Here is a 27,568-nt window from a genome sequence, read left to right on the forward strand (position 1 = left end):
TAATTGTTGCCTACCCGAATATCCATAGGCCTGAGAGCCATCACGCACATTTATCTGTTATCTGTGTGCGAGTGTGTGTGACTGTGGGTTCGAGTGTGTATACAGCTGCATGTGTGCAGCGCAGTGAATTTGGTCTCATGACTTTGGTTAAGCTGATGTTTCCCTAAGGCTGTTTTGATTGGACCTACAGCTGAACTCTGATATTTAATAATGAGCCGGGTACTCCCTCTGTTTTTCTCCACACACACACACACACACACACACACACACACACACACACACACACACACACACACGACTGAATCAGAGATAAACGAGCATAAAGTATGAACGAGTGGTTCATTAGCTGATGATTTGGTCATGACAGATAGCTGCACCCCAGGCTTTCAGATCATTAAACCACTTCTGTTTAAGTTCACACTGACAGTGGAATTAACTGATGTCTGACATCTTATCTGCTCTACGGGATGTGTTTTTGAGGGCAGATTGTTAATCAGGCCAAGGCGAACGCAAGAGAACAGTTTCACATGTTTGGACGGTGACCGCATATACACAAGTACACAGCTTTAATCTGTTACTTAATAACTTTAATAATAATAATAATAATAATAATAATGGAATGCATTTATATAGCGCTTTTCGGGACCCCTCAAAGCGCTTTACAATACCACTGGTGAAGGCAAGTGACAGAGGCGAGGCTGCCATATCGCGCCATCGGCCCCTCTGGCCATCACCAGTAGGGGGTAGGTGAAGTGTCTTGCCCAAGGACAACGACTGAGACTCTCCGAGCCGGGGCTCGAACCGACAACCGGCCGATTATAAGACGAACACCCAACTCTTGAGCCATGATCGCCCTACAATCACAATTCTGTTTAATGCATGACAGCAATTTAGAAGCCTGCGACTTCCTCTTTACTTCTAGCCTTGACCAAGAAAAGTCATTTACATGATCAGAGCTGGGCTTGGCACATGTCTCCCTCTGCTGGAGTAAAATAGACAATGCAGCATTTTTACTGTGATTCAATGATTCTGTTTTTACTGTGTAACTCTGAATAAATAATAAAAATAATACATAAAAATGAAGCAAAGTCAGTTTAGTAGGTTTTTTTTGTTGTCTTTTTTTATACCCACTGACATTTTCAAATGGTAAGTACCTCTCTGGCACATTCATCTGCACAGGAATGACATTTTCTCACCAGGATAAACAATTGACATCAGAAAAGGAAATGTCTGAAGCGAGTCTTTGCTTATTCAACAAAGTGTAAAAAAAAAAAAATCTTTACCTTCTTCATCTTTAAGTCTTGCTTTCCACCATGTCTCACTCTGTGCTGTATACAGTTTAATGCTGCAAGTGCTCCTGTTAGAATTTAATAACTTAGATTTGAACAAATTTATTTTTCTTCAACGTGAAGACAAAAATGGGTGTACCTGGCATAAAACCAGGGGGTCAATGTGTGTGAAAGTGTCTTTATGTCTCTCTGTGTGTCATTAGTGGGTGGGTGTGAGTGAATGAGCGAATGGTCGGAGTGTTTTGTGCGCATATGTGCGTGTGTGCGTTCTGGTGTGGTTGTTGGCCCGTGCCCTGGTGGCTTGGACCTCCCTCTTATCGGGAGGCTGCTGGGTGGTTCTTGGGCACCAGTTTTTGACTCGTACCAGGCTAGCCAGCCTCTACCAGGGTCAACTGCCCGTTGCTTCGGGTCTGCTGGGACTCTCACCCTTTGGCCGTGAGCACCCAATCTGGGGCCTCCCCTCTTCTCCTGCTGGGATGGGCGTGCGAGATGTGTGGCCTCAAGTCTTCTACCAGAAACCAGAAATAAACTTCCAAGTTTTCACAGTTTTACCCACGTATGAAGTGTGTCAGTGATGTCTGACTGTGATATTCACTGTATTCTCTTTAGTGGGCAACATGCCTGGGTGGAGCTGTATAACTACCTTCACTTATGCAGGTACGGCACTGTCTCCAGAACAGTTAAAGAAAGCACAGCACGAACATGAGTGTGTAGCCTTGTGTAACTGTGTACCTCAGTATCTGCAGTGTGTGCTTTACCTACAGCTTCAACAACGTTTGTACACCCAGTTATAAACCTCTACGCTGACAACATGAAGACGAGATCTGCTGCAGTTCTTCAGCACACTCTTTAATCATTTCAGAGTTATTATGCATCAGTCTACATGATTCTGTCAACCTGTAAAACTATCCCCACTGTCAGAGAGGCTATTTTCAGTAGTTAATATAACTTATCATAATTTTACTTCATTTGGTTTCAGTTCAATAAAAGCGGCCATCACTGTGTTTTCACCTTTGATTTTAACTTGTGCTACACAATGTATGTACTCAAGGGCAGGTTATTTTCTACACAAATAAACACAGCACCTTCTGACCAGTCAATTCTCTTAAAAAAAATACTTTATCATGCTGAAAGATCATTGTTGCACAGGTAACAAGAGTGTCTACAGTTTTTAAACAATCACCTACAACCTTTGGCTTTTCCTTCCAATCAGGAGAAGCCAAAGGTTTTGCTCTCAAATAGCTATAGAGATTTGCAAATAATTGACTTCAAATTCTGTTGTTTTTTTTTTTGCTGTAACAAAGCAAAAATACACTTACACACCATGTAAGCAACACTGTCACTGTGATCAAATTTACTTTCATGATGGGCCAGTAAATAATAAGCCTTATTAACAGGCTTATTATTTAAGATTACTTTCCTGGCCTTGGCTGCTGTATTTAGCCTGTATTAAAATTTCTTATCCATTTGTTTACATTTATAGTTCGTTCCTTTGGTCAGAAATGTGCTGGATCAGACCTGTCCGTGTTTGGATATCTGGTATCATTAACATGCTCATAGCTCTCATTGGAAAAAACTGAGGCTGGCTCACAGAGTTAATAACCACTGTGGTTTTTTTAGGTTTAGTGAAGCCCAAAGAGAAAATAAAAATAAAAAATAATAAAAAATAATAATAATTTGACTGAGATCTAGTTTAAAAACATATCCTATTATTAATACAAATATATACATTCTTTAAGTAGGGAAGAAATAAAAAATACAATAAAATTAATCTATAAAACAACCCCAAGTTCTATAAAAATATTTTCAGAGCAGCTGTAACTTCCCCTGAAGAACAGCACAGGCTTTACAAAAGCAATAACAGGGTACAGTCAGGGATTTCTTTTACTTGGCCCTGCACATGAAATGTGGAGTGCATAGCCTTGTGAAAGCTATTTGGCATTGGGGGGTAGGTAGTAAGGGTGAAACAGTCTTTCATGGGCACAGATTTGCAGCGCAGCGTGTGTGTGCATCAGTAACCGTGGAAACCGTGATGTGAAGTAGCCGACGAAGCCTTCGGGCAGCTCACCAAGAGTCTCCTGCACCTCTGGTGGGAGCTCGTGGTAGTGATGCTTCTGTAATGTAAATGCAAAAAACAAAACAAAATAAAAAAGAAGTCAAAAACATAAAAAGTGGGTTGAAGATAATTCTGCATGAATCTAATGATTGTGATGCTGGCTGACCTTATTCCTCATGGCTCTCAGCAGGTCTCTCACTGAGTTTCCTTTATAGGTCCTGAACCGCCTCAAGTCTGGGGCGCCCATGGAGGAGGAGGGGGGAGAAAAAAAAGCATTACAGGTTTATTGTCCTGCACAGATGTTAAGCATGCATGTAGAGCTACGAGGGTGTGTCTGTGTGTGCAAACCTGTCTGCAGAGGCACGGAGATGTGCATCCTCCAGTTGGTTCGGACGACTAATCTTCCTGCAGTTTCTAATCTGACTACAATTGGACTGTCTGCAGGCTCCTTCTCTATGCGGTCACTCACATCCTTTAAACAAACATAGACATGAAATAATAAATAACACTGCTCACAGAATCTGCAAACACAAAGCAAACCAAAAGAAATTCACCACAACATCTTTTCATAGCCCATCTCTAAATCTCAATATCAGTAAAGTAGAACGTTTAAAGTAGAAATAATAAAAGTAATCATTTTATTATTAGATTTCAATGTCTACATGCAGCTATAAACGAGTGACCACAGAGCAACTGTGGTAACACACCTGGAAAAATAGCAGCTGCTTCTCGGGGCTCCAGAAGAACGGATGTTTGAGCACGCAGCCAGTGGAGGGGCGTGACTCCACCTCAGCACTGATCATCTGCTCTATCAGATCCTGTGCTATGACATCATCTGATAAGACCGGCAAATATAAATGTTTTCCGGTTAGTAACATGTGATGTGATCTGAGCACAGTTTACAAAAGAGGCCAATCAAAGCATCAATTTCACGCAGGTAATTGGAAAAACTGCAGCCAAAAGCATCTTTGAACTGATGCACCAATTCAAAGTCTGGTGGCTAAACGGTGCTCACGTATGAAAGCATGGACAGTTTTCCATTTTCACATCATAGGACCTACTAAGGAGAGAGGCACGAGTGAAAGACACTCACCATGTAAATCCTCCATAAAGTGTGAGAGCAAATACTCTCCTGACAGGATGTTGACCTGTCTTCTCAGTGCATCGCCAAAGGGGTGCTGCCCCCTGCTGATTACGTAGTAAAACACACAGCCTGCTGAAAACACGTCCACGGCTGCTGTCTGGAAAGATGAGACGAGAAATACCTTTACCAACAGGCCAATGAAGTACTTCTCACTCTAAAGACCAACCTGGCTTATTATTGAGAAGAGTTTAGCAGTTTTTATAAAGATGTTTGCAACCTACCGGTTTATTTTCAGGGTTGTCTCGCAGCACTTCAGGAGCTATCCACCCTTCAGTTCCTGGTATTCCAGACCGCAAAGAGAAGCTGCTCCGACCGTCGGGAATCTTCTTACAGAGCCCAAAATCCGAGATGAGAGCTCGGACCCGACCCAGTGCGCTCGGCCCAGAAAGCAGGATGTTTCTAGGCTTCAGGTCACGATGGACTAGACGGATAAAGGATAGGTAATTATTTATAGTGTAGGTAAATATACGTGTGTGTGTGTGTGTGTGTGTGTGTGTGTGTGTGTGTGTGTGTGTGTGTGTGTGTGTGTGTGTGTGTGTGTGTGTGTGTGTGTCTCAGACCTATATTGAGTGAGTGGAGATGTGAGAGGCCACACATGGTCTGTTCCAGCAGAGTTATAGGACTCAGCTCAGGAAAGGAGGACGGATCTTCCACATACTGCAGTGAATACAGACAAAAATGTCATAGAGATAATTCAATTAACAGTCAAAGCGGAGATCTCAGTGACAGTCCACTGTAGCGCCAACCTGTTGCAGAGTTGCGGTGCACAACTCGATGGCGATGTAGGTGAAGAGGTGGTCTCGCTCTGTGCAGAAGTATCGGATGACGTTGGGGTGCGTGTCGGACTCTCGCAGGAGCTGCACCTCTCGCTCTGCCACCTCGAAACACTCTGGCAGAATTCGCTTCACGGCAACGAGGCGGTCGTCAAATTTACCCCTAAAATCCCCATAACATGATTATGTGCATGTGTGTTGTTCAAAAAGATTTCGATGTTTTGCTGTTATAGAGAGTAGGAGTACGAAATACTGACATCTGTGTGCTCTGTATTTTGGTGCTTGTAATATTTTCAAAGACATGAGTCAAGTTTTTCAACCTGTGGTCACCTTAGCTTTGAATGAGTTCCTATTCACATCCAGTCACACCACTAGCTATAGTATAGACCTTAGTAAAGTCAAAAAACACAATCAGATAAACATCCATTAGAATCCATTTCTTCCCTCTCTAGTTTTTAACTAGTTTTCACAGCCTACCAGGAGCAACCCTTGAAACCTTTGTTTCCTGACTGGAGCGTTTCTGTATTGATGCATGCAGGTTAGTGAGAATGGTCTCTGCCCAAGCAGCTACCCTCAGAAAAATAAAATAAGCAAACTATCCTAATGGTCATCAAACCATGTCTTTATTGACATACACTGAAGTGTAAAAACTCATCATTTTGGGTACAGAGGAGGTGTCGTCCTCATCCTTATTAAGGATAATGATTAATATCGTAATCATGAGGAAAACATACAGAAGATTAGTGCTATCTGTGATGGGCACTGAAAACAGCGTGCTACGTTTTATATGCTTAAGAAGAATTCTTGACAAAAAAAAAAAAGTTCTCTTTTGCTTAAAATCATGAAAATCCACTGATACAGTTTTCTGCTTGCAAACATATCGTACCTGAAGACAAACGTTCCTGCAGAGCCGTGTCCGAGCACCTCAGAGGGACTGAAGCAGATTTTACCCACGTGCACCTCCTCACTGTTTTCTTCTGAGAAATAGAAAAAAACAAAAATAAAGAAAGGAAAACTAAATGTAGCTCATCTTTAAGGTGAAGGAGCAACAGTGATTTCCCCCCCCCCCCCAGTAATGCTTTCTGTTGAGTTGTTATACCCAAAAGCATCTTGAGGCAAATTTGCCAAGTATGCTGCGTTTCACCTGCTGTGGGTTTGTGTCCATTCTTGCCATTTTTATCTCCATGCGATGTGTTGCTGCTGCTGTGACTGTGAGGACTAGGTGGAGCTTCTGTAGATGCAGGCAACGGGTCTAGGTGGAGATATACAGTCTGAATAAGACTCTTGCAGGTATTAAAACTTATACTAAGCCCAGGTTAATCTGGGCCTCAATAATGACAGGTTTTATTAATTCTTCATTTCTCATCACCATCACTGCACTCACAAGCACAGAGTGATAGAGAACTTGGTTTTTAAGTTACACACCGCTTGAGATGTTTGCATCAGTAGAAGGAGGTGGGTCTGAAGAAACCAAGGTTTGTGCCTGCGTATTTGTCTGCATGTTGGTCTGCATGCGCTGGAGACGAGACTCAAAGGCTTCCTCCAGCTGTCTTTGAGCTTTCAACTGCTGAGCTGCACGCTGGAGAGACACATATCGATATACAACACATCAAACAAGAAGGTTGAGTTCAAAAGGTCAGTACTGAAAATATAAGATTAGTAAACTGTCCACACACTCAAAAACATGGCAACTGCGATTCAGTCTCAGTAGTGTGGAAACTCCACATAAGCCAATTAAAAGAAGCTTAAAAACAAAACAAATAAATGTGCACTTTATCTGCAGTTTGTTCCATAATCGCTGTTTCAAACTATGATTTATTAGATTAAGTGGGGAATATACTTTTTTCTTTGCTAATCAATCACATACACTTAGTAGCCTATTAAACTCTGCAAAAACAATACTTAGGAAATGCATATTCATGCAGGAAGGTGCTACTGAAGCTGTGAGGATAAGCTTTGCTGTAAATATGATGTGTCTATCACACAGTGGCATTGAGCAAATAACCTGCTGCAATAACTGAATGTCCTGTTCATGATATGTGGCGTGACATGATAACAGCCTGAGGCTTAGTTACTGTATCTGGCTGAAACCAGTCCAGAAAACATATTTGTTTCTATTCCAAGTGCTGCTGAGGGGAGCTTCAACAGCCCAAAAAATGAGACGCAGACACAAAAGAGGCTGCATTTTAAAAAGTATTACAGCTTGTACTGTCACCATTCATTACCAAGCCTGCATGAGTAAACAACAGCTGAAGATGAAACAATGATCTCTGTTCTCTAAGGGTCAATGAATGACATGCTGGAATAGGAACACAGCTTTCTAACTTAAGTAGAGGAACAAGGTGGGTGGAGGAAAACTGGGAGCAGCAGGAATTTTCCATCACACGGTTTTGGATTTAATGACGATCACAGGTCACTTACAGGGGCATCCCACCTGCCACCATTAAATCAGAGCACCTTTGTCAGACACCCAGACAAAACCATAAATTCTCACCTTTGTAGTTTGCTTTTCTTTCTAAAACATGTAATGAGTTTATTAATGAGCAGCGGTTTACTCCCATTTCTCATGTTCATACTAAGTATGCTCATAAGCTTATATGGGTGACACTGCATATTATTGATTAGAAAGGAGTGTTAGTGATCACCTCATTTAATTCTTTTAAAAAAAAAAAAAAAAAAAAAAAAAAAAAGAAGCAAAAAACGAACAAAAACTCACGATGGGATATGTGAACATGAAGGCGAACCATCCTCCCAGCAGCAGAGTCACGACAGCCAGAGTCAGACGGTCCTGAGTCACATAGAGAGGCAGCACGGTGGCTGACCTCTGATCCTGTCCTGATGTCTTCCCATCAGCCCCTCCTTGGTTAGCCTTAGCGTCACTATGTCTGCCAGCTAATGTTTTAAACTGAGATACACAAGAAAGAAAAAGGAGGAATTAGATGATGAGGATACTACTTTTTTTTTTTTTTTTTTAAAGCTGTGACTCACATAGCGCTGATGGTAGTGGGAGGCAGGGGACAACGGGGAGGCAGTGGAGGCAGAAGATCGAGGGGGGATGACCGCCTCACCAGAATGCTGCAGGGTGGTGGGAAAATCTCTCAACATGGTTGTGTGGGCTACTGGGGGGAGCTCATGGTGACCTGAAGCAGCAAAACACACAGATCAAATAAATTTACATCTGCACAAGTTTTTTGTGGGGTTTTTTGTTGTTTTTTTGCTTGTTTGTGGGTTGTTGTTTTTTTGTTTTTTGCTTATGTGAATATCATTTTTAATATATTTAAATACTCAAATAGATAATTATTCAATGTAGCAAGAGTATATATGCACTAACTTAGAAAATGATACACTAAATAAATATCTCCATTTTGACATGGTTGTGTATTTGTTTACATTTGTACTGAATTAGTTATTTTCCTCATTAATCATTCCTTACTGACAGTGTTGTTTTCGGCTAGATTAATTAGGTCTCCAGCGATCTAACAAGTGGAGGCAGCCATTACATTTGTGAGCCAAACAATATGCATAAGACTGACCCCATTGCACTCTTTGGATAGCAGCCCACTCATTTGCATACTGAAGCAGCATGCAAATTATTTGAGTAAAGGATAGATGAATTAGCAGAAAGGTAAATAAATAAAGAAGCAAATGAACACACAAATTCATGTTGCGTTCTGTGAATCGATTAACGCTTCATTTTATTATTTTTAATTGATTTAAACGTCGTTTATGTCAACACTTTTATTTCTGAGTTTGTGCCTGTGAGGTTAGCCTGCAGCTCACTACTCGTTTTTCTTCACTGCAATTTTCTCTGCAAGGTGTCATTGTTATGTTCAGGTCAGCATTTTTTTTTAAAAAATACACAGAAATACAAACCAGCAGCCATTTGTCTAGTTCTGGACAATAACTTCATTAATACAAATGTTGTCATTTGTGTTGGTTAGTGTCTGAAGAACTTATTTATTTTTAATAAAGAAAGCTGTCTGTGTGTTTGAACACGTTTACCTATAAGCAGCCAGTGGTTTTTCTGGCTGTTTATGCTCCCCGGAGGATAGCGCACATCGGTGGATGGTGTGATCTCACACTCCCCCCTCTCTCTGACCGTCACCTCAGCCGTCAGTGGACCGTCGATCCGTGCCAGGGTCAGTCCCCGAGGCTGCCGTGGCAACAAAGAGCACAGATGAGTCAGGAGTGGACTGTCCCCATTATCACCTCAATCATCAGCTGACTGGATACACTGTTTAGCGTTTACAGATGATGATATTAGAGGAAAGTGGGTGCTGATGTTTGGATATTAAAACTATATATTTGAACGCACCACTAATGAGACTCCGTGGTGCACAAGAGAAGTCGAAGCATAGAGGTGGGAGTCCAGCTTTCCCACATAGAGAGTGGGCCTTAAGGAAATAAAAGCTGAGTTATTTTAATTCAGTCATTGTCCAAATATTCATGAACCTAACTGTGCATCAAATGAGAGTCATGACTGTGTAGCAATTTAAAACATCATACGCTCTTTCCCGTCTGTCTCTATCCAATAAAGATGAAATGAAGACTTGAAAATAAGGGTCTCCTCTGGTTTCAGGAGTTAAGATAGACCAGGAACCAGTTTCACAGCTTTTTAGGAGACTTTCATTCCATCTTTTTTTTCCCCTCAACTCGTCTTTTTGCCTGTAGCAACTGGGTTTTAATACGTGATAATATAACTGGTGGTATTCTGATGGAGAGAAACACTCAGCAGATCTTGGTATCTGTGCTGCACGTTAACTCCAGTTATGAGGAGTCCCTGTCATCTGTCATCATCTGCATTTGAAGCACATGCTTTGCATTTTCTCCGAGTCCTGGTTAGATCATCATGAATAACAATCAATAAGGAACTCAGAGACTGAACAAAACAATCCTCTATTCTTCAGTGAACACAATTCTTCTTACACAAGCTGAGTCTGTGCAGTGGCTTGCTCCTTCACAAACTGATAGCTCCACTTCAAAGTGGAGTGTGTATCTGCCTGGTTGCCAGCAGACGAGAATGTGAGAAAACGCAGTGTTTCCATTGCAAGGGACAGGTGGGGGGCGTGTCTCAGCGAGTCTCCAGAGTACAGATAGACGCCGATCACTGGAGACCCATAGTTCTGACTCCAAAGGACATCACCTGGAAAACAACAATACGGGACTTAGAACCCTCAATATGACTGTTAAGGAACACATCAGTCATATGAGATGTTAAAATATTCACAAAGGGGTAAAACCACACACCTCCCCCTACCTGACTCTCTGTCAACTGTCACAACAAGACCATCACCACTGGAAACAAGATGGGCCATTTCTATAAGGAAACCAGAGGCAACAGGTTAGTGTTGGAAGTGTCTGGGATCATTTTAACCAGCTGTTTACATGTAAAAAAATAACCTAGAGTCTGTATCAAAATACACAATAATGGATAATCATGAGTTACATTTGTGCAATGTCACAATAATCCTGGCAAAACAACTGTATTCACACTCAGCAACTGATTGTGCGTGCAGGGACGTACTGTAGTCTTGCTTCTCGTCGTAAGGCGGAGCAGAGTAATCGTTGTACGTGGCGTTCCATCGCAGCTCTTGTGTCTTTGTATCAAACATGGTAACAACATATTCTGGGAAAAACAAACAGTGACGCCCATCAACCTTCAACCCTCAGCCACGTGAGCGGGTGCAGCCACCTGTGCAGACGTACCTGTGCGTCCAATGTAGAGCAGGGGACTGTTGGGACAGATTGAGTCGGAGGTGGAGGTTGTTAAACTGGTTTGCTTTTCACCGGTTTCAGGATCCACCACAAACCACACATCCTGCTTTTTACCTGCGAAGATTATTAACAAACAGCAGCGATGTAGGTCAGCGTCTCCTTTTATGACAGTCTGTTTCACACATGGTGATTAAAAAAAAAACAAAAAAAAAACAACGTGTTAATCTGACCTGTATAGAGTATCCCATCAGAGCTCCTGCAGGGAGCTGCCTGTACCAGCTCAGGGATGGTAAAAGGCAGTTTCTGCAGATTTATCAATACAATAAATCAAACAAGTTCTTTTTTTTTTTTTTTTTTTTTTTTTTTTAAATATAAGAAATATAACACAAACAAGCATCCTTACCATCAAACCTTCCTGGTGCTTTCCACCGAGTACATATAAACTGCCATCATTGGGGTCTGGGAGAAAACCTGGTCTAAATGAAATGTGCACAAATTTAGAAATGAATCACTATCAAAAAAAGAGAACATCTATACAACAACTACAACAATAACACAACTTCCTTATAGAAATGGGCAATATGGAATCACCAGTTAACCTAACCCCCCTAACTGCATGTCTTTGGACTGTGGGAGGAACCCACACAGACATGGGGAGAACATGCAAACTCCACACAGAAAGGGCACCATCACACCACCGTGCTGCCCTATCAATATATGATTCAAACTTAATTATATCAGCTTTGTCTTAAACTAAGGTTTGGAGTTTGTTATTAACACAGGATTTTCTGGTGTGATCCATGCTTTGCTTAAAGGCAATCACAAGACTTGATGAAGAATTTCCACAGTTATGTAAACTGTTTATGCATTTAGACGATAAGGCTTGTGGCTCACTCTTCCTGAGATAAGTCTAAAAGCACAAAAACGGAAAAGCAGTGACACTTTAAGGAAAGTTAAGCTTTTATTTCTGAGTAGTGGTACTCAGGGCCCCATGTCTGTGTGTCTCTATGTTACTTACTCTGTGAGGTAGACAGGAACTTGAATAATGGGGTCTGAAAGAATTAGAAGAGCAACTTCATGATGCATGTTTTTAAAAATAATTAAATACAACAGAGTAAACAGTACTGACTCTTTGTGTACAGACCTTCTCTTAAAGTCCATTTGATGTCTCCTGTCTGTTTGGAGACAGCATGCAGACTACCGTCCAGAGTGGAGACAAACAGGAGGGACTCTGGAAGGGTGACTGATCTGACCCCACCAACCTGAAGGGTCGCCAGAAGAAATTACACACACACACACACACACACACACACACACACACACACACACACACACACACAGAGAGAGAGAGAGAGAAACTTTAGAACAGCTGTCTGACATTGAGGTCAGTCGTGTCATGTGTCGAAGATTTCAGCATAGCGCGTGCGTGCGTGTGTGTGCGTGTGTGTGAGGTCCACCACTGGGGGGTAGGGGGTTGATTGTAATGGCCTGCAGTGAGTTTCTACTCAATAAGTGCACTGTGTTCCTGATTTAGCAGGATATCCTTATTTGCCCTGCCCTCCAAAACTCGACACCATATGCCGAGGGGTGTGTATGTTAACCTAAGTGTATTTGTATTACTCACGCTGTGGGCAGATACAGTTGTTTAACCAAAGTGGGGACTTGACTGCCTTTAAGTTTAGTTTATGTTAAGATTAAAGTTAAATCACTTTAAGTCGAGATAAGTTCCCTTCGACTGTGTCTGAGAGTCCACCTCTCCCATATTTATACATTAGCAGGAGAGTAAACCTGAAGCAGAGGTACAAGTGAAGCAGGCAAACTAAGCTGACTCTCTCTCTCCCCCCCCCCCCACACACACACACACACACACACACTATTAACTTTCTTCTGACGAGTGAGCTAGCTAGCTAGCTAAAGACGTTAAAAGTCCCATCATATCACCGCAACTTTGCTAGAGCCTGAAATAGACACACATGCCATTTAGGAGTTCCGTTAGGCATAAATAGAAACACAAAAACAGTGTTCACAACAAGAGAAGCAGAAAGCGCCACACAACTCAAAGTTTACCTGAACCAGCTTGCCTTCCAACGACAGCAGGAGAAGAGACAGGATCAGGCGCCCCACAGCCCCCATGACCCCTAAAACACTTTGTTTCATGGCTCTTAATAAACGAACAACTGACGGTACTGAACTAAAAACAGAGGTCGAAGTCTCTTTCCATTTCCAGCACCTGCCAGCCACTGTTCGTAAGTTAACCACGGGCGTTTAACATCGCTAGATCCATGCGGACAGCCACTAAAAACGAACATTCAAAGCTCGAAGTGCCGCTTTAAAGCCATAACAAACGCAGCGTAACATCTCCTGTCACTACTCCATATTTCCGTGATGGGACGGATTCGGTGACGTCAGTAACGAACTGTCAAGCGGACAGGTGGGCGGGCCCTTTTCAAAGACCTACCCCAGCTGAGTGACAGGAAGCTACACCAATGAGAGGAGATATTTGGAGCAGAAGGGGAGGGACTGTGGAAATGGCTGGAACACGTGGAAAAAGACAACAGGGCAGGTGTAAACGCAACAAGAGGGGGTCTTTGTGCAATCGAAAGTAGTGGAGGCATTGTTTTTTTGTTCTCTCTCAGCACCCCGCCCAAAAAAGCCTATACACACCTATCAGTGGTGGAAAGTCCGTTTAGTTAGGTAATATAACGAATTATACTTGCACTTCACTTTAATACAGGGAAGGAAATACTGTGTTATTTTTTAGTTTAAAAAAAGGTATCTGACCTCGGTGGGAATGAATGGGATTATTTTGCAGGGATTATGTTATCTGGGGAAATATTATATTTATGTTTACATTTCTCTCTTTTTCTTTATTTCACTTTTTTCTTTTTCTTTTCTTTTTTCTTTTTTATCTCACAACCTTAAAGTGTACGGGCTAATTACCCCGAATGTGCTGATCATCTGTAATCATTTTCCTCTCTTTTTGTGTATATGTATAAAGGAAAAACTCTTAATAAAAAGGCATTGTTTTGTTGTTGTTGTTGTTGTTTTTAAGTATCTAATTTCAGTTTGGCTTTGAATCATACATTACCATTAAATCATCTTTAGTCTCATTACTGGAAAATGGGAAAGAGATGCAGTGGGGTTTTTTTTAAACATCCAAAAACAGATGGAAATACAGTATATAAGGCAGTTGTTATAATTCTGTGTAGCCTGTAGGTCAATATTTGGTATTCTTCAAAACAGCCTGAACTCTCTTAGGCAGCTTTCTTTTAATTTCTTTAAGTGATCTTCAGGAATAGTTCTCTGGGCTTCTTGAAGGACATTCAAAACTCTTCTTTGGGTGTTGGCTACCTTCTGTCCTCTGGTAAGATGATCCCACATTGCTTCAGTAATGTTGTGGTCCGGGCTCCAGGGAGGTCAATCAATGACTGATAGTGTTCCACTGTGTTTTTTTATTCAGGTATGCTTTACTGCTGTGTCAGGTGTGTTTGTGATCACTGTCACGCTGATCAGATCCTTTCCAGTTGGAATTAACCCTTGTAATGTCCTCAGGATTCCCATACTCTTGATGACAACACAAGGACAACACAACGGTTAAATGGTGGAGCAAAATCAGACTGTACTTTTCTGTGTTCTGTGTTTTCAGTCCAGTTCTTGTGTAATTTAGCATATCTCAGCCTTTCTATCTATTTCATGAAGAATGGCTTCTTGTCGGTCACCCCTGTTGAGGCTTCACTGAACAGTAGATAGATCAGCTGAAGGGATTTCTCAGGTCCTGTGTCAGGACTTTACTGTTTTTGTTTTTTTTATTTCTTACATACACGACTTCCAGATATGGTTTATCTGATCTTTATAGTTTTTCTTCTTTCGAATTCAACTTTCACAAACTTTAAGGGGGGAAATGGTATCACCTTGTTGATACAAAAGTTCTATTTTAAGCCTGTCAAAAATAGAACTTTGGAATTTTTGTACAATCAACTAAGAAAATGGGAAAAATATTATTTTTGTTACACATTGTATGTGTTTTTGTGAGTAACAACGTGCCTAGAGTTACAATTTAAAACTGATTCTTTGCAAAGTTGTCTATTTTGTGTAGACACAAGATAGGTTCATCGCTTGAGTTAGGTGAATTCTTTATGCTCAAATGATTCAGATCAGTGTGAAGTGACTTGTGTCGAGACTGTGCAGTATGGATGGACTAATGTGTTCTATTTTATTCAAACTTCTGCCTCTATAGTATACTTAAAGGTAAATAGACCAGGGATTTATTACTCCACTTTCGTGAAGCACTCACATACAGATTTTTAAAAAATGGCTTTAATGGATCTTTTAAAAATGAGTGACAGTTCCTCCTAATTTGCAAAACACTTATTCCTCAACCTGAGATCTGAAGATTTGACAAAATGCCTCCAGAACCAAAGCAGACAGAGGATTTATAGATGTTTTCTCAAGCTTCGTAGCACTTCCAGTGATAAGTAATTAGAGATTAAAATCAAATTTTGAATTGAGAAAGTTTAAACACAAATTACCTACAGAGGATCACACAGTAATTTAAAAGCTCTTTATTTTTCTGCATACTTCCCCCTCAGAAATGTGAGCTAACATGCAGCCCAAGACCTTCCCTCATGACTTACCAAAATACAGTATTCAAAAAATACTCTTTAAAGTGCCATTGCATGAGGAAACACAGACTGGGATAAAGTAACTTGTAAGCTGGTGCACTTTGGATATGATATAATGTCAAAAATAAAATAATGCAGACAGGCACTTTTGTCTTTTGAGGTATGCATAAAACAAATTAAACACACAGCTTCACAGACTGTTTTTTAAAGGCATGTGCTCGTTGTGCGCAGGCAGGGAAGGTGAAGGCGCTACACACAGTGCAGCGTCCGGGCCTTTGGCTTGGTATGGTCTACTGGTGAAGCACGCTGTCAGGTTTGGGGTATCCAAACAGCTCAAAGTCCAGCTCATACAGCTTGTACAACTGTCTCTGTGTTGAAATGGGAATCTGTGCAAACCAGTCTCTTTCCCAGCTGGCTGCAGTTTTGTTTTGAGCCCCTGAGGGGAACCGTATCAGATGATCCACCTTCAGAAGCTTCAACAGGTGCTCTGCATCTGTTTCCAGGGTTTCTAGCTTTCCGATAAAGTCATACTTCACCTGGCATGGGTGGCACAGACGGTAGACCTGAAACACAGCAAAAGCAGGAGTATCATTTAAAAACTGCATTCGTTTGTGTGTGTTTGTGACTTTGTCTATCTGCCTCTAATAATTGACTGTTTGTGCACATATACTGGCATTCAAGAAAAAAGGAGACACACAACTCTACTCTTGTGTTTATTACTAAAATGGATTTGAATACACAGGCTTCCTCATTAATCCATCAAAAATACACAAAAAAATAAAGAAACGCTATTTAATCAGAGTCATGCATCAAGTCATGGAGGAGATTGCCTGCCTTCTGGAGTAACTCTCTGACAGTTGGACAGGGCCGTAGAAGGTCCTTAACCCATAAGTGGGAGTGTTATCTTCTGCTTTGTGCAAGGAGGAACAAGATGAGCACTGCCAGAGCCAGGCCACTGGTGTGAATGTACTCACTACCTGGCACCGTGGAGCCTGACTGCCGTTTGCCATAGAATACCAGAATTGTCAGGTCCACCACTGGCACCCTACCCTTTTCACAAATGAGAGCAGGTTCACCCTGAGCACATGTAACAGACGTGAAAGAGTCTGGGGAAGTCGTGGAGAACGTTATGCAGCCTGTAACATAGTTCAGCATGCCCGTGGTAAATGGTGGGTCAGTGATGGTTTGGAGAGGCATAGCATTGGAGGGATGCACAAACTTCTGTATGCTAGGCTAACAGCACGGTGACTGTCATTAGGTATCAGGATGAAATCCTTGGACCGACTGTCAGAGCCTACATTGGTGCAGTGGGTCCTGGAGTCCTCCTGGTGCACGATAATCCCCAGCCTCATATGACAAGAGTATGCTGGCAGTTCCTGGACGATTAAGGAACTGATACCATTGACTGACCCCCACGCTCACCTGACCTAAGTCCAACAGAACACCTCTGGGACATTATGTTTCACTCCATCCAGTGCTGCCAGTTGCACCTCAGACTGTCCAGGAGCTCAGCAATGCCCTGGTCCATGGACATCATCTCATTAGGAGAATGCCCCAACTTTGACAGGCATATATACAAGCACACGGGGGGCTAAATAACAACAACTCAAACAACATTATGAGTTGCTGAATTTTCATTTCCATCAACAATATGACATCCTTTGGTTCCTAACATATTATGTAGTCCATAATAGTAGAGATGTCCAGCATGAATTTCTCCCCATTGAGATCTGATGTGTTTTCACAATGTTCCTTCACTTTATATTTATGTATTCCATCAGACATGCAGCACTTCACTGTGAGGTGCTTTGATAATACCAATTATGTAATATTTTATTTGACCTCTATTTCAAAACATAGTTCTCCAGCTAACTACTGTCCTTTCTTTTTAGCTATTGTCCCCTCAATCTGAATATCTCACCTGGGTTCATCTCATCTCTCTTTCTGAATATCTAATATGGCTGAGATATAACTGTGATGCAGGTATTGTGCTAAAAAACTCAAGGTAAAGCCTAGAAATCACCTATTATAGGGAAAGTGCTGCTTTATTGCCATTGTTATGCTGTTCCAGTGTGTAGTTTCCTTTACTGACAGCACAGTTTGTCCAAATACATTGCACCATTGTGTTTGTACTAATGCACGTTGCATTAGTACAAACTGTATGGTCCATCTTTTGACAACTAAATTCATTCAAAGGATGTGAAGCAAGTCCACGTAAACCCTTAAATATGAAACATTCATACTTGAAATGTTTAAAATCATCAAAACTCAGAAACTTGAAAGTGTTAAACTGATCAAATGTGAATAACGCTATGCTAATTCACCTGTTAATGACCAGGTAGTGAAACAATACCCAATATGTCAGATCATTTGCCATTTGTCTGCCAGCAGAAAGAAACACAAATATTTTAGAAATCTGCCAAAAACGAGTTTAAAACTAAGAAATTATTTTATTTGTAGTCAAATAACAAGCTGAATTCATTTTTATACTGTCGACCAGGACTTCTCTAAGAAGTCTGAAATTAATCAAGCATAAACCACTACCATTCGACCACTACCAGATTTTCCTGTTCAGGAATTCAAATAAATGATTTGGCATCTTAATCAAAAAATAATCATGTGTTTTACAGTTTTTTCTCCTCTGTTTTGTTTTGGATGACACAATAATTATATTTTAGTCTTAAAAATATCATTGGGTGGATTACCTATTATAAGAAGGTTTTTTAAGTAACTACCAGTACTGTTAATTTATGGAAGCTGTGGAATAAGCCTTACAGTGGGTGATGGTCTAATAAATGTGTTAAATACACCCCATGATTTTAATGAACGATCTTTCCTTAACCTGCACGTGTTAAAATGCATGCGTCTGTTTGTGTGAGGCAATCACCTGCCGCCAGTGTTCGTTGAAGATGCTCTCTTTCTCAGTCTCTGGATCTAGCAAGTATGTGATAAACTGCTGAAATGTTGGTTTGATTCCTGCCTTAAATGCCTCGGCCGCGGTCTCTGGCAAATCCCCAGACACATTGCCATAACGACGCAGCATAACTGAACCAAACTGCCTGTAGAAGTCCTGGTTGGGCCTTAAAACACACACAAATACACACACTTCAGTGATTCATCAATGACATGGGCTACTGTTTAATGCAAAGTGAAGCACATTTCCTTGAACAGCAAACACACACCTTCCAAACTTGTTCCTGAAGGCAGAGATAAGACGCACAAAAGGATCGCGTACAAACAGAAACTTGGTGTAATGCTGGAGCTTCAGTGCCATCAAGTGGCGGGACAGGGAACCATAACGGCGCCAAAATCTAGAAATACACATAAAAAGCACTGTTAAAGATCTTGTTCTGGGGTTACCTCCTTTTCAAGTTGTGATAGTTAAATATGAGTTGGATACACAAACTCTGCATGTCTGAATTCTGTGATAATTTGTGGCTGAGTCACAAGATGAATGAAGAACAAAGCCAGATCACATCCAAAGGGGAAAGGGATATGTCTTGTGTAACGACGCAGACAGGAAAACACATGTTCGACTTCAATGGGCTACAGAGCGGTCTGCCTGTGCTGCAGCACCAAGCTCCGCCTCTCCTTTCCGCTCGGCCTTCCAAGCGTCAACTCACACATTTTGTTTGTGAAACACATTTTTAAATAACTTAAAGTGAGAATATAATTACTTCCAGGTTTTGGGGAATCTTTCTTTTTATTAATGCTTGACATACTTTCAATTCAGTCCAGTTCACATTTCAGAAAGTTGTTTGGCAGACATTCATCTTGGAGTATATATTTTGCTTGGCTGTGCAGCCTTCCTGTTCCAGAACATTTTGCATGAGGACTTGGTTATTTAAAACTATGGTGGTCTTGATTTCCTTGTGTGGCTTAAGGAGACAATTTTATTTATGACTTATCGACATTTTTCCCAAGAAACTAAGCAGGCAGAGTGTTCTGAAGAGCTACAGTGATGTATTTATAGTAAGCATCACCTGTTTAGCATTTGCCGTTCCTCTTTCTGGTGCTCACTAATTAAAAAGTAAATGCCAATATCTCAATTATTCTCAAATCATTGACTCTTCCCTGGAGGTAGGATTAAGGACGAGACCATTAGAGTGCAAAAATTATTAGAATGAGCAACTTAATTTCAGAGTAGGAAAAAAGTGGTACTGTTGAGGACACCAGGGTCATTCTGCTATTATAGCAATAAATCACAAGAAACAGGCTCAGAACAGCTCAGGAATGCTAATGAAGTAGCTTTGTTTGTGCAGTGTGGATTCTGAAATATAATTCAGGAAGCAAGAATTAGAAAGAAAATATAATTTTAAATGTATAAATATGTAAATATGAGAGCGCAATTAGCAAAAGACTGAACAAGTATGTCTTGTAAGTTTGGAAGGGTAACCAGGAAAAGTGTTTTCTCACTAAAAAGAACCTGGCAGCACAGTTTAGGTTTGCATCTGAACAAACCACAACCTGGACACTCTGCAGTCACTGGGCTGAATATGAAACTCTGTGTACCAAAGAATTATAGCGTCAAATACGAGGCCAGCTGTCTGACATTGGATCTGAAATTGGATCATGCAACAGGTCAATGATGCCACGCGCCGCAGTGAATCTATAACAGAATAGTTGAAAAAGAAAATAATCCAAGCATTGCAAAGGCCCAGTCAAAGCCCAGACTTCAACCTGACTGAAATGCTGTGACAGAACTTTAAGAGAGCTGTGCATAAAGTGGGATTTGTGAAAACAACAGCGGAGGCTGAGCCAAGATGAACCTAGAAAATAATTAAATAGTCCCAGGTCCTCTAAAACCTGTTAGGGTATTTATTACCGCTCTCATTCATGAATTGTGTAATTAAACAATGAAAAGTTCAGAACTTAAACATATATCCACAGCTTTCACAATAATATTGTAAGATATTTTTAAATGAGAACCACTATGAGGATTAACAGTCTGATTTTTCGCTCTTCAGACACAGGTGATCCGGTCAAAAGACTTAAACTTGGCTAGCTGTGGCATTTAACTTCAACATTAATGAGAAATAAGCCCAAATTACAGCAGCACAAAATGCTGGCAAATTTACAATTACAACTTTAATACAGTAGATCCCTTCATCTCAAACAGACAACAGTTTGCTTTGATGACAAACTCTTTCTGCTTTCCTTCAGCACGTCATTTACTCGCGTCTGCTTATCTCTGGACGGGGACCTCTGCTCGTGTACTCCGACCTGCAGCATACTTTTGAGATGCTATTGATAAATAAATGACTTGGCTCTGTAACATCTTTTACAGCATCACAACCCACAGGTTCTAACTTGTGAATGATACAATGAATGATGCTCAGATTAGGACTGAATGTTTTCCATGTGTGGTTGTCCGCCCCTCTCTATCAGCCCATCACTGCAAAGCCAGGAAACTGTGGGTGTGATTTCTTCTGCATGTAACTTTTCATCACAGCAAGTTTCTGCAAAATGTGGCAGACAGCAGCCCCAGTATCCAGCTGCATTACTACAACTTGAAAGAAGAAATTCTGATGTCAATGATCAGGCGAGTGGCTGGCAGAAAGTATTTCTAGGACAGTTTTGAGTCTCCTAACGCTATAAATCCAGTTAATTTCTCTTTTATTTAGTTAATGTAGTTTTCACTCACTTTTTGGCTTGTTGGAAAGGGGGAGGGGAAACAATCCAGAGCATCGGCTTTTGTATCCTGGCTGTGCATAAATGAATTCCCGCGTACCTCAATGAACTTTAGCAACTCTGTAAAGAAGCCAAAGCTCCTCCATATCAATGTTCGAGACTGATAAAGTCAAATAGAAAATAATTACTTCAAGTTATTCAAGTGAAACTGGTTTTACACCCAACTGAATCACGGTGTGCGGCCAGGTTTTCCCATGCAAATAAATAATGATACTGGGTTATAAGTTGTCTGTTGTTGTTCAGCTCAGATCCCATTTAATTAATTTTAGAGCCTGATAGTGACTAGATATATTTTATGTCCTGACTCCTGATAAGTAAAATCTTAGATTTGAATGCAGTACTTTCTTTTTCTTTTTCACAAGTCTGATCACTACTAAATGAACATTTGTCACATCAACAGTACTTGGATAGTTATTATAAAGCTGAAATTGATACGTATAATATTTTTTAGAGAAATGAGCTGGTGGTGGTATAAATGGCAAGCTAGGATGAAGCTAAAGCAATAAACCAATTTATAGTTTGGATTAGAATAGACCGAAATCACAATATTCGCCGTGCATGGTAAAAAAGGGCACAGAGCACATAATATAGATACAGAGGTCAAGATGTGAGATTTTACTCATCATTAAAAACCTGATAAACCAGTTTTCATTTCACCAAATTAAATATTTACAAAAGTAAGGAGTTATTATAACGGTGCAAACACATCACCAAAACTGATCTAATATTTGTCCGTGTTATAGGTTCAATATTTGTGTGTCATACTTGGCAAATGTTAGATGCAACGTGGAGTTGTGTACAAGGTCAGCAGGTACAGCCTCTGGGTCAGTGTAGGGTTTCCCTGAGGAGCTTGAGATCAGAGACTGAGACAGAACCACCATCACTCGCTTCCAGTTGGTGCACGCCACCTAAACAGAGATCAGCAGCAAGGCAGAGAAGAGGGAAGAAAAGGGAAACCATTTAGAAGACAACGGGGACCATAAAGGAGAAGAACAATAACGAAGCAGTGTGATTTAAACATCTGCTTCTCCTCTTGTTACTTTCCCCACACAGTGAACTGACTCGCCACCCATATACACCCCACACCACACATGATCACTCACTGAGGCAGCAGTACCTTGGGAACGTAGCAGTAGATAATCTGGTGTGTATCGTCCACTATCAGGTGATCCAGTTCCCTGTTGGGGATCTGTGAAAAAGGCAGAGTCCTTTCGGGGACTTCCACGTCTTCCTTCCCTGAACACACGTCGTCGATCCTCTTCTTTCGCGCCTCCTGTTCCCTATCATAAGCAGAGATCTCCATCTCTACATCCTCCTTTGTTTCCTCCTTCCTCTGTGCATGATTTTGCTTCCCCTTCCCTTCCTCCGTATGTTCCTGAGCCGCTTCCTTTGGGATAAATGAAGCACTAGAAGCGGTGGTGGAAACAATGGAGGAAGAAGTCGTGTGGGCTCTGCTGGCGGGCGTAGTCTGAGGCGGGCTCATAGTCGTCGGGGCACAGCATCCGGACTGAAGCACCTCGTGTTTGGGGTCCTTCAGCGGGTAGAGACTAAAGCCCCCAACATCATCCCAGTAGACGATGATAAGCAGGATCATAAACAAAGATCCCATGATGAAAGCCACTCGGAGACCACGCCACGTTCCCATGTTTATAGTGCAGCAAGAGCCGTAATTGGTGAATAAAAGAGGAAGAGTTTATCTCAGCTCCATTGTGGCCGCCTTACGGAAGGACAGACTTCCTGTTTGAAAGATTCAACTTAAAAAAAGAAAGAAAGAAAGAAAAAAAAAACAGGAAACATTACTAAACCTCGGCTTCTCATTTATAGCCTTACTAGGCACATTTAGACTGTGGTTAAAAGTGTTCAAGTTTGTAAGAAATAAAAAAAAACTGAACCAATGAAACCACCAGATTTAAAAAACTGAAATACTTCACTTTTTTTTTATAATTACCCCACTTTTTAAAAAATCCATTAAAATCATTTTACACCTCTTCCATCCCATTTACACACACCATTAGTAGCAAAGAAGCACAGTAACAAAAGTCCATTAGCAATTATGATTTTAGTCAGAATAGAGCAGATGTGGAGTGTGGGTAACCTGAACATCTGCGAAGACCCCACTAACGCAGATTTCAGAGAGACGTGCTGGAAATCACGTTAGGGTGGTTTCAAAAGCATTTCACTGCATATCGTACTGTGTATGACTGTGTACGTGACAAATAAAATTTGAATTTGAATTTGAAAAGTACTCCTCAGCTCTCAAATGCTTACAGAGCACTGTTAAAAAGAGGAATGTGAAGCAGCACAGTGCTAAACGTGCCCCTGTGGTGGTTTTCCTGAGAAAAATATTGATTTTGACTGATTTGCAAAGCATGTATTGTGTATTTATCTGATTGTTTGACTTAAAATTCACTGTGGTGGTGAACAGATGAAGCTCGACCTTCACCCGATGACACTAAACTGGATAAGGGAAGAAAATGGCTGGGTGGATGTGCACAGTGGTGCACAGTACTCTATGGCATTTGTTTCCATTTTAAAGAGAACAGCTGCCAGAGTATCTTACTAACTTGATGCCGGGCTTTATGATAGGCCAGGCTGTGTTCCTGACCTGTGCCATGTCAACCAGAGGCTGTGGGAACCTCAGGGTGCACCCTGGGGCGCCCAGCTGCCACAGGGAGATGTGAACAAATGGTTATGCTGATGAAGCAGCTTCAGACCAGAGGCTGCTTAAGGGTTCACATCCCTGATTGTTTGTCCCATAAAAAACATCTGCTATAGTGGAAAAAAATTATGGTGCCTTTTAAAACCAGAAGAAAAAAAATTCAGACAGGGCAAGAAGCATCCTCCAGCGAAAGTTGTTTTTTTCCGCAGCGTTTTTCCTCTCATTGGTTTAAATTTAAACTCCGCGAAGACAAGACGAGCCTGTCTGGAAAATCAAACATCCACACAGTCTCTTCAGTCTTGCCACGCGCTACACACAAGCGCACGCGCGCGCAAAGGCACGCGCAGAGATCAACGGAAAAGATCCAAAACTTCAAATGTTCAGTGACCAGCTGCAGGCCCTTCGCCCTACTTCCCTTAGAATATCTTAACCATTTCTCACTGAAAGCAGCTTACTAGGCTTTATTATCTCTGTTAATATTTTCCTCGTTTAGCAGCAGACTCACCGTGACCTCCTCCCGGCCGTCGGACGGAAACAATCTCAGTTTACAGAGTAACCTACAGAGGTTACAATGCGCCCTTTCTGCGGCCGCACCGGCCAGTCCCTTCTCTCTCACGCAAACGGGACTCTTCCAGCTTCTCCTTCCCTGCAGCAGCCGACCACAGAAGGACTGCACCTCTTTCTCTCCACACTTTCATCCGCTCACACTCCGCTCATCATACCCAGGCTCTGAGGTGCAGGAAAGCCTCCTTTTGTTTCTTTTACGCCTCTCTCTCTCTCACTCAGGGAGCATCACGGCAGCAATTTAAGCCGGTCTGAACATTAATCTGTCTGTGAGGGAAAAATAAATTTAAAAAAACGGCTCATGACCTAAATCCTTCATATCACCCTGCAGAGGAGCTCCATAGTCAGTCCGCTTCTCTCTCTCTCTCCGTCTCTCTCGCTGTGTCCGGCTGCCCCGGTGATGCGACCAAGCGGGCGGGAGGTAGGGCGAGACAGAGCAGCACCGACGACGGAATGAGCCCTATAATGAGGAAAGGCTCGCGAGATTTTGAAAAGAGAATTTTGTTTTCAGAATCCAGCCACGCACTATTCCACGTGTTCCAACCCGCCCCCCCAACACACACATTTTTCTTTTCCCACACTGGTCTTGGGACTTCCAGGGAAAAACTAAAATAATTATAAATTTCTGTTGGTCCAGAGCCCGGGGAGAGCATAATCCGTCTTTTTGTAGCTACTCTTATCCTCTAAGTGCTTCACATGCAGACAATAATAAAGTCAGTGTTTTGAAAAGAGAACAGATATAACGAAAATTACATTTCAAAAGCATAAAGATTTGGTGTTTTTTTTATTCCGCTACAGTGCTTTAAATTAAGTATTTATATTTTATACATTATCTAGTTTTATTATGGGAAAAAATAAACCTATATAAATCTGCCTGGTCTGTATGTGAAAAGTAATTGCCATTCAGCAAACTCATACCCCCAATTTCAGTTTCACTAGCCACACCCGCGCCTGATAATTGCAAGGCATGTTGAATCAAGACATCCCACTTAAACAAAACCTGTCTGACAAGGTAAAGTAGAGCTCAGAGAGCTCAAAAAGCAACACTTCATGTTACCATCTAAGGACGTAGCTGAGAAAAAAAGTTAATGGCAACAATGGGAGAGATTAAGGTAAAAACCACTGCTGGAAAAAAAAGGGGGGGGGGGGGGCACAAAAGCTTTTGGGACTTTTGGGAAAATATTCTGTGGACTGACGAGACAAACACTGAAACTAACACAGCCTTTCATAAAAAGAACATCATTGCAACAGTTAAACAAGTTGGTGGTGGTGGTCTGGGGCTGCATTGCTGCTTCAGGACATGGAAAAGTAATTGACGGAAACATGAATTCTGCTCTCTACCAGAAAATCATGGAGAAGAATGTCTCATGCTTTGAAGCTGAAGCACCCTTGGGTTAGACAGGAGGACAATGATCCAACACACTACATCAAGCCTCCCGCTGAATGGCTCAGAAAAACAAAATGAAGGTTTTGGAGTGGTCTAGTCTGTACTCGAATCCAATTTTGGTGTTCTAGAATGACCATTAGCAGGCCGTTCATGCTGGAAAACCCTCCTATGTGGCTGTATTAAAACAGTTCTGTGGGCCTAAATTCCTCCACGCTGATGTGAAAGACTCATTGTCAGCTACTGCAAACACTTGATTGCAGTTCTTGCTGCCAAAGATGGCAAAACCAGTAATTAGGTTTAGATGGCAATTACTTCTCCACACAGGGCCAGGTAGCTTTGTATGACTTTTTTCTATAAAATTGTGATTTAAAAAGTGCATTTGGTATTTACTCCATCTTTATTTGCCTAAAATAAAAAATGTATTTATTAATGTGAAATTGCTTCTCTGAGACTTGGTTTTAGGATTAAAGTTTAAACAAGCCTAGGCTAAAGGTTCAGACTGGGCACTTGGTTGTGTAAACTAAAATTAGTAATGAGATGTTTTGGAATACGTTAAAGTCAGTGAGTGTCATCTGGTTAACAGAGAACAACTTTGAGCTAAAATGTAACAAGCGTTCATTGAAAGGACCTCAGATTTGACATTGCTGATAATAAGGTCCCAAGTCTGCAGTGGATCAGATGAGCAGCTGCTGAGAGACAGAAAAATGTCATATAACACAGTCTTCACCATTCATAAAATAAGAACTATGAGACAGGAAGTCGACATTCTATCTTATAATTTAGCATTTTTTAATTTCAGGAATCCATATTTGGGACTTAGTATCAAAGTTTTTATTCAGTATGTCATTAAATTCGACTTCTATTTGAAGACACAGTAGCTTATACTTTCTTTGTTGTTTGAATAAAAAGCCAACTTTCATATGTTAAACTATGATTTTTTTTCTCAGTGAATCTGAATTTGAACTTGTTTTATAATAATCTGGTAATTTCTGTACAGTCAAAAAGTTTCAAAAATTAAAAAAAAAACTAGATTTTTCTCAGTAAAATTTCTCTCTTTTTTTGTTTAAACAGGACCTCCTTCATAATAAAGAGCACATTGTCTGCAATTTTATTTATTCATGTATTTTTTTATTCAGTTATTTGAAAGAGTGCAAAATTTCACCCACAATTATCCAGTTAAAACATGCACACTTTAAGCGTTTAATTTGCAGATACAAAACTGATTTATGACTGTGGTTAAGCCACATTTCTTCAGGTGGTTTGTGGAACATTTAGTGACATGGCTAACTGGTAGATAACGTCTTTGATAATAAGAGTATTTCACAGTGAAAAGCACCACAGTGAAAGTGTTTAAAAGTATGTGCAGATATTTGGGAGGTTAATGAGATCCGTGCAGCATAGACTCTATATTGTGGCTGAACAGTGGCCTCCCGCTCCCATTGGGAATTAGCCATGCAAGACTAATGAACCCAAATGGTGCTAGGACGTCAGCTGTATGTTGAGGTCTGAAAGGGTTTTTCACAATAACAATGACGCAAGTGTTGAACATGAGAAAACAAAACTACTGTATTTAAGGCCTTCCTATCGAGCACATTTAGACTATTTAATGTTTTATTTTAGAAATTATGGCCCACTTTGTTTTACTTTTTGCAAGAAAATCATATGGCC

The 27,568-nt window shown here is 41.1% G+C and overlaps 2 protein-coding genes across 3 annotated transcripts; both read right to left on the reverse strand.

The window, feature by feature from the left end:
* Positions 1 to 2,117: 2,117 nt before the first annotated feature.
* Positions 2,118 to 13,389, reverse strand: ern2 (endoplasmic reticulum to nucleus signaling 2). The gene is made up of 24 exons (XM_040023691.1): positions 13,045 to 13,389; positions 12,122 to 12,239; positions 11,996 to 12,029; positions 11,381 to 11,453; positions 11,208 to 11,280; positions 10,969 to 11,091; positions 10,787 to 10,888; positions 10,520 to 10,579; positions 10,189 to 10,405; positions 9,578 to 9,656; positions 9,265 to 9,415; positions 8,251 to 8,402; positions 7,979 to 8,167; positions 6,688 to 6,841; positions 6,407 to 6,514; positions 6,149 to 6,239; positions 5,236 to 5,425; positions 5,050 to 5,146; positions 4,711 to 4,910; positions 4,439 to 4,586; positions 4,053 to 4,180; positions 3,694 to 3,817; positions 3,512 to 3,579; positions 2,118 to 3,403 (listed from the first exon to the last, which is right to left on the reverse strand). The coding sequence occupies exons 1-24, from the start codon at positions 13,132 to 13,134 to the stop codon at positions 3,221 to 3,223; spliced, it is 2,952 nt and encodes a 983-aa protein (XP_039879625.1). The 5' UTR covers positions 13,135 to 13,389; the 3' UTR covers positions 2,118 to 3,220.
* A 2,127-nt stretch (positions 13,390 to 15,516) lies between these two features.
* Positions 15,517 to 24,962, reverse strand: LOC120728650 (carbohydrate sulfotransferase 12-like). Of its 2 annotated transcripts, none has more exons than XM_040023693.1 (6): positions 24,455 to 24,962; positions 22,408 to 23,027; positions 22,056 to 22,198; positions 18,782 to 18,910; positions 18,487 to 18,679; positions 15,517 to 16,162 (listed from the first exon to the last, which is right to left on the reverse strand). In XM_040023693.1, exons 2-6 carry the CDS (start codon positions 22,933 to 22,935, stop codon positions 15,890 to 15,892), a joined length of 1,266 nt encoding a protein of 421 aa, XP_039879627.1. In that variant the 5' UTR covers positions 22,936 to 23,027; positions 24,455 to 24,962; the 3' UTR covers positions 15,517 to 15,889. The 2 variants fall into 2 exon arrangements, with proteins under 2 accessions (XP_039879627.1, XP_039879626.1); XM_040023692.1 differs by having other exon boundaries at positions 22,408 to 23,044.
* Between the last annotated feature and the right edge of the window lie 2,606 nt (positions 24,963 to 27,568).

The sequence above is a fragment of the Simochromis diagramma genome, unplaced genomic scaffold (assembly GCF_900408965.1).
Source record: "Simochromis diagramma unplaced genomic scaffold, fSimDia1.1 OVJJ01000302.1, whole genome shotgun sequence".
In the NCBI taxonomy this organism is placed as follows: Eukaryota; Metazoa; Chordata; class Actinopteri; order Cichliformes; family Cichlidae; genus Simochromis; species Simochromis diagramma.

Excerpts from the sequence above, each read along its gene's own strand:
- ern2 (XM_040023691.1), bottom strand. The coding sequence starts at position 13,134 with ATGAAACAAAGTGTTTTAGGGGTCATGGGGGCTGTGGGGCGCCTGATC. Across the intron at positions 11,281-11,380 it reads AGCACCAGGAAGGTTTGATG|AAACTGCCTTTTACCATCCC; the intron begins GTAAGGATGCTT and ends ATAAATCTGCAG. Across the intron at positions 10,889-10,968 it reads GCTCTACATTGGACGCACAG|AATATGTTGTTACCATGTTT; the intron begins GTACGTCTGCAC and ends TGTTTTTCCCAG.
- LOC120728650 (XM_040023693.1), bottom strand. The coding sequence starts at position 22,935 with ATGGGAACGTGGCGTGGTCTCCGAGTGGCTTTCATCATGGGATCTTTG. Across the intron at positions 22,199-22,407 it reads TCTACTGCTACGTTCCCAAG|GTGGCGTGCACCAACTGGAA; the intron begins GTACTGCTGCCT and ends ATCTCTGTTTAG. Across the intron at positions 18,911-22,055 it reads TTGCATCTAACATTTGCCAA|ATTTTGGCGCCGTTATGGTT; the intron begins GTATGACACACA and ends GTGTATTTCTAG.